General features: G+C 35.6%; 2 protein-coding genes across 2 annotated transcripts in view; one reads left to right on the top strand and one right to left on the bottom strand.

Annotated features, from left to right (window-relative positions):
• On the top strand, positions 7-1683 carry LOC107620275 (topless-related protein 1). The gene is made up of 8 exons (XM_021113984.1): positions 7-117; positions 215-359; positions 476-585; positions 696-861; positions 980-1089; positions 1185-1254; positions 1357-1430; positions 1537-1683. The coding sequence occupies exons 2-8, from the start codon at positions 263-265 to the stop codon at positions 1666-1668; spliced, it is 759 nt and encodes a 252-aa protein (XP_020969643.1). The 5' UTR covers positions 7-117; positions 215-262; the 3' UTR covers positions 1669-1683.
• The window catches only part of LOC107623171 (probable LRR receptor-like serine/threonine-protein kinase At5g10290), a 6341-nt gene continuing 3371 nt past the window's right edge, over positions 2801-5770 (bottom strand). Inside the window, exons 10-13 of the mRNA XM_016325339.2 lie at positions 5645-5770; positions 4947-5288; positions 4125-4519; positions 2801-3394 (exon numbers count right to left, since the gene is read on the bottom strand). Coding sequence (XP_016180825.1) covers positions 3080-3394; positions 4125-4519; positions 4947-5288; positions 5645-5770 — 1178 coding nt within the window. The 3' untranslated portion in view covers positions 2801-3079. The remainder of the gene's footprint in view (positions 3395-4124; positions 4520-4946; positions 5289-5644) is intronic.

The following is a 5770-nucleotide window of genomic DNA, read 5'->3' as shown; positions in this document are numbered from 1 at the left end:
TTTGTGGATCACTCATGTGGACAACCCAACGGTGCAAGAGCTCCATCTCCTGCTAATAATCCACTACTAGGATCCTTGCCAAAGGCTGGAGGGTTTCCTCCTCTTGGTGCACATGGGGTGGGCTACTTTACTGATTTGGTTTCGTAGGCATTACATATTGTTATCTTTTGGTTCTTATTTTGGTGCTGGACTATTCTGTGGTTAATGTGTATAGCCTTTTCAACCTACTCCAGCACCTGTGCCAACACCCCTGGCTGGTTGGATGTCAAATCCTACCACTGTAGCACATGCTGCAGTTTCTGGAGGAGCCACTATAGGTCTTGGTACTGCTATAGGTCTTGGTGCACCATCAATCCCTGGTAATACATTTTCTTGCGGCCTGCTATTCTCGAGTTTGTAGTGGTTTTAACATCTAATTGGCTATGGTTCTAAATTCAATCTCTTACTTCTGACAAGTTTCATTGTCTTGTTTAAGCTGCTTTGAAGCACCCTAGGACCCCTCCGACTAATCCTTCTGTTGACTACCCATCTGGAGATTCAGATCATGTCTCTAAGAGAACAAGACCAATGGGAATGTCGGATGAGGTAATCTGATAACACTTAGGGAAAAAAATCACTAGTGGTCTTGTAATTCTTATCTATACAAATTTTTACAACTCACATTTCTGGTATCAACTTTTCATCATGTTGTGCAGGTAAATCTTCCTGTCAATGTGTTGTCAGCCACGTTCCCAGGTCATGGTCATGGCCAGGCTTTTAATGCACCATATGACTTGCCAAAGACTATTATGCGGACTCTTAACCAAGATTCATCTCCTATGAGCATGGACTTCTATCCAGTTCAACAGACTATACTTCTTGGTCTGCTGCCTTTCTAAGACCTTTCAATAGTGTTTTTCACTTGAGTTAATTGTGTGTATTTGATGTTATTGTTCTCAGCTAAACATAAGTTCTTCCTTCTTTTCATGCAATGTATCAGTTGGTACAAATGTTGGGGACATTGCTTTGTGGGAAGTGGGTTCTAGGGAGCGGTTGGTCTTGAGGAATTTCAAAGTTTGGGATCTTAGTGCCTGTTCAATGCCATTTCAGGTTCCCCTTTTCTCCTTTATACATGCATTTTTATACCAAGCCCGGCTACTTGTAACTTATAGTTACTGAAATAAAGCTATATATGTGCAATTCAGGCTGCTCTTGTCAAAGATCCAGGTGTTTCTGTCAACCGTGTGATTTGGAGTCCAGATGGTGCTTTATTCGGTAAGTTGAAAGTTTTTAAATTATTCGTTTATGATATTCTCTAATGTATACTTTCTGAAGTCAACGCAACCAATCATTAATATGACTTTGTTCAACAAACAGGAGTTGCTTACTCAAGGCACATTGTTCAGATATACTCTTATCATGGTGGCGATGAAGTACGGCAGCACCTGGAGGTAGACACAAACATTTGCATGCATACACATTGGATAATTCTATCTTCTTACATTATATTTTACTTATAACCATTTGCAATGCTTACTTTTGAATCTCTTTTTGTAGATTGATGCTCATGTTGGTGGAGTAAATGACTTAGCATTTTCCCATCCAAATAAACAACTATGTGTGATAACTTGTGGTGATGATAAGACCATTAAGGTTGGTTTTTGTCAAAGCATGGACTTGGTTTTCTGAAGTGGAGATGACAACATATTTTGCTAACTAAGTTATTTAACTTTAGGTGTGGGCAGTGGCGGAACTTGAAACAAAATTTTGGGGGGGCCACATAGAAGATAATTCTCAAAATACTTTTGATATGGACCCATTTAAGATAAGCTCGTCTAATCTCATCTCTCTGGTTTAGGTGATATTGCCAAATTTAAAGCCATTTTTCAGGGTCTCGTTCTAAAAAATTAAGGTCAAACTCATCAGATGTAACTATTTGAACTTTTGAAGGTTGTATCTCACTTTTTTCGTGATTCATTAAAGTATAAGAACTATCTATAGGTATTGATATTGTAAAAATTATATGTTCTCCTTCTTAAATATTAGCCTTCCTTTTAAAAAATGTATCAATTCTTTGATTTTTCATTATTATTTTATATAAAAATTTAAATATATATTTTGTAAAATATATAAAGAAAAAGTTAGAAGAACAAATATTAAAATTTATAATATTTATTGAATTTTTTTATCAATTTATACAAATACAATAATATTAATACTTATTGAATATTCTATTATTTTTTATCATATAAAAAATTAAATTAAATAAATAGTAAAATATAAAATAATATTAAATTAAATAAATAAAAATATCTAATTTTTTATATTTGAATCTAAAGATAGAGAGAGTGTTATTTATTGAATTTATTAGATACTTTAAGTCATAATAAAGTATTTAAGTCAATTAAACTATTTTTTATCTTTTGAAAAAATACTACTAAATTTTTTATAAAAAATTTAGGGGGTCATGGCCCCCTTGTCTGAACTAAGCTCCGCCACTGTCTTAACGGTTGTTTCTAACCTTATGAAGAGAAATTTAAGGGTTATCTTAACGGTTGCTTCTAGCCTTATGAAGAGAAATTTAAAGGTTATGATGTACACTTTGATTATCTACGTTAAAACTTTATCTTGTGCCTTAATGATTACCATAGGACAACATAGAATTCTTGTAACTGAAAATTCAGAAACAAACGGAGCCTCGATTTCTCGGTTTCCTAAAACTGGGTTTTAGAGCTATTGAGGAGTACCTGCTCAGTTTCACACATCCATGCATTATTTAAACAGACTGCAAAACCTGTAATCACGGCTTAGAAAAGGAAAAGAAAGATCCAAAATGTCATGTTCATAGCTTTGGTTGAAAAGTCTCATGCATTCTCACAAGGGTTTGCTCTATGCACATGTACTACTTTAAGGAATTACATGGAAGAATTTCTGTAATTCACTAAAACAGACTACATTGTTTGGCCCCCAAATTTTTTGGGTTTGGCTCATGTTTTTCAACCACAGCTGTCAACATTTTATGACGTGTGATTGTAATTTGGATACTCTAATAACAGAAATTTTTTGTTCTACAAAGACACTGATGACCTCATTGATCGTATCATCTTCCACCAGACAACTCAATGGCATCTTGGTTATTTATTGAATCTTCTCCCCACCCCAATCTTCTTTGCAGTCTCTCGTAATCCTGCCTCCGGTTGACCTCTACGTGTTGCCATTCCTCCCACCTTTCGGCCAGTCCTTCTCCGTCCAACATTCTCACGACCTCCGACATTGCTGGTCGGTCCTCTGGTGATGCTTGTGTGCAGAGTAATGCAACTTGAACAATCATTTCAACTTCTTCTATTTTGTAATTTTGTTTCAGATTGCGATCAACAATAGCATCTAGTCTTTTCTCCCGTTCAAGTTTCTTAACCTTCAACATCACAAATATGGCAAAAACAGTAACCAAAAAGCACAAACTGAATTGCACAAGCTCCACGTCTCTTATTATTAGTTCACCATTCACCATTCATTATCAATTATCAATATGATCAAGGTGAGAGTATAAGGAACCAACTTTGAGTTAGTAATATTAGCCAACTTTTCTTTTTTTAATTATAAAAATTTTCATTTTTTGGAGGATTAACATTTAGGATTTATAATAGGATTTGATATAGGGTTTAGAATTTAAGATAAACAAAATAATCTTAAAAAAATTGGCTAATGTTGGCTGAAAAAAATTGGTTCCCTAGCATTAGTCGATCAAGGTAAGGGCGTTTAAAAGCAAAACGTACACTTTAAACAATAAGTTATGGACAAAAGCAAACACCAACTTCCCCGAGGTTTAAAAATACCATACTTAATACCCTTTTATTCCTAATTTTTGTAATATGAAACTGATCTCCACTACAAGCATAAGATTGAGAGTGGTAGGTGTAAATATGATAGATAAACGGGTGCTGAGTCTAATATCACTTAACTTGGAGATCACTGTAATTTACCATATACAATCATACTCACAATGTGTATTGATAAAATAAAATGCCAAACCGGAAGTCATCAAGGCATCGAAGCAAGTTTAGAGCATGTTCCTACATTTAAAAAACAACCAGACACACATGGGGAGCAGACAAAAAGGTTAGGATAAAAGGAGGTTGTCTTACATGGTCAAGCAACAGCACATCGTCTTCCTCTTCCAAACGTGAAAAGTCAATTGCGCGTTGACCTGTAACAAGCTCTAGAAGCATTATTCCATATCCGAAGACATCAGTCTTTTCTGAAGATTTTCCAGTGGACAAGTATTCAGGAGCTATGTGGCCCATGGTCCCACGAACTTGAGTTGTCACATTAGTCCTTCGAACGTCAACTAACTTTGCTAAACCGAAGTCTCCTACAACTGCCTCGAAGTCTCCATCCAGTAATACATTAGCTGCCTTCACATCCCGATGGATAATCTTAGGATTGCATTGCTCATGAAGATATTCTAGGCCTCGGGCTGTTCCCAGAGCCACTTTTTTTCTCGTAGGCCAATCCAAAACAGCCTCCCCAGGTTTAAGTTCTTCATAAAAAAATGACCCAAGTTTTAGAGCCAGCATAAACAACAATATACAGTTCTATGTTATCAATATAAATTTAAATTTGGCGGAGCAGGATACAGAATTTTTTATGCTAACTAGTGGACATTTGAAATTGGGTAAGCCTACATTATGACAGTTCTATTGATTATATAGATCAACTTCATCTTTCTCTTTCGTGTTTTATTTCCCTAAGCCTCTGTTATGATGATGATAATTATACTCTGGAATGTTAAATAGCTATAGGAATGAAACAAAATAAGGATGCAAAATGGAGGCAACTCTTCAACTATACGAAGAACCTGTGCGATCACAGTTATAAAAATAAATAAAAATATTACTCTCGCAAAGCCAATTTGATTTATAACTAGCAGGACTGCTCATGTGCCATATAAGTTGATGGTTAAATACCTCGAAGACGATAGGCAACACTTAGGTTCTGCATGAAGGGATAGACTAATAGGCGCTCCGTTGGAGTCGTACAGAACCCAATCAGCCGTAACAAGTTCCTATGGACAGCTACACTTATCATCTCAACTTCACGCTGGAAAGCAGCATCTCCACCGGGACTTTCATAATCGGTTAACCTTTTAACAGCAATTTTTGTGCCATCGGGTAGAACACCTTTATAAACCTTCCCAAAGCCTCCCTGTCCTAAAACATTTCTCTCACTAAAGTTGTCTGTAGCTATTTGCAGTTCTCTCCAAGCAAATCTTTTCAGCTGACCAAATGCAATTCGCCCATCAACTTCACCTGAACAAGCAAGGGAGATAGGTAATTTACATTAATTAATTTCATATTGTCATTACACTCTACATTAAAAGCTTCCAGTTTCCTGAATTCTCTTTTTCTTTCTATTTAAATTTTTCATCTCTTAAAAGATAACTTTTCCTCTTTGTTCTTCTTTTCTATGTTGAAAACATCCTTGTATGAAAATTAACATAATATATATTATATAGCATTATTTCAACATGGTTTCACAATGAAAGCAGTACTAGAAGGTATAATCAGTAGATTATCGAGATTTAACTGAATCTTGCCCTAGTCGACCAAAATGTAGGAAAAGCTTAACAAAAAAAAATTGCAAAGAGTATAAACAGAACACGAACCTGCAACATCTACGTAAACATCACGCTTGTAGCTCTTGCGCCAGAAGAACAGTAGACCACCAAGACAAATAATAACAACCAAACCTAAAACTATTCCAACAATGATGCCAGTTTTCGCAGTTTTCG

The sequence above is a fragment of the Arachis ipaensis genome, chromosome B10, assembly GCF_000816755.2.
Source record: "Arachis ipaensis cultivar K30076 chromosome B10, Araip1.1, whole genome shotgun sequence".
Lineage (NCBI taxonomy): Eukaryota > Viridiplantae > Streptophyta > Magnoliopsida > Fabales > Fabaceae > Arachis > Arachis ipaensis.
This window is presented reverse-complemented; position numbering and strand designations above follow the sequence as displayed.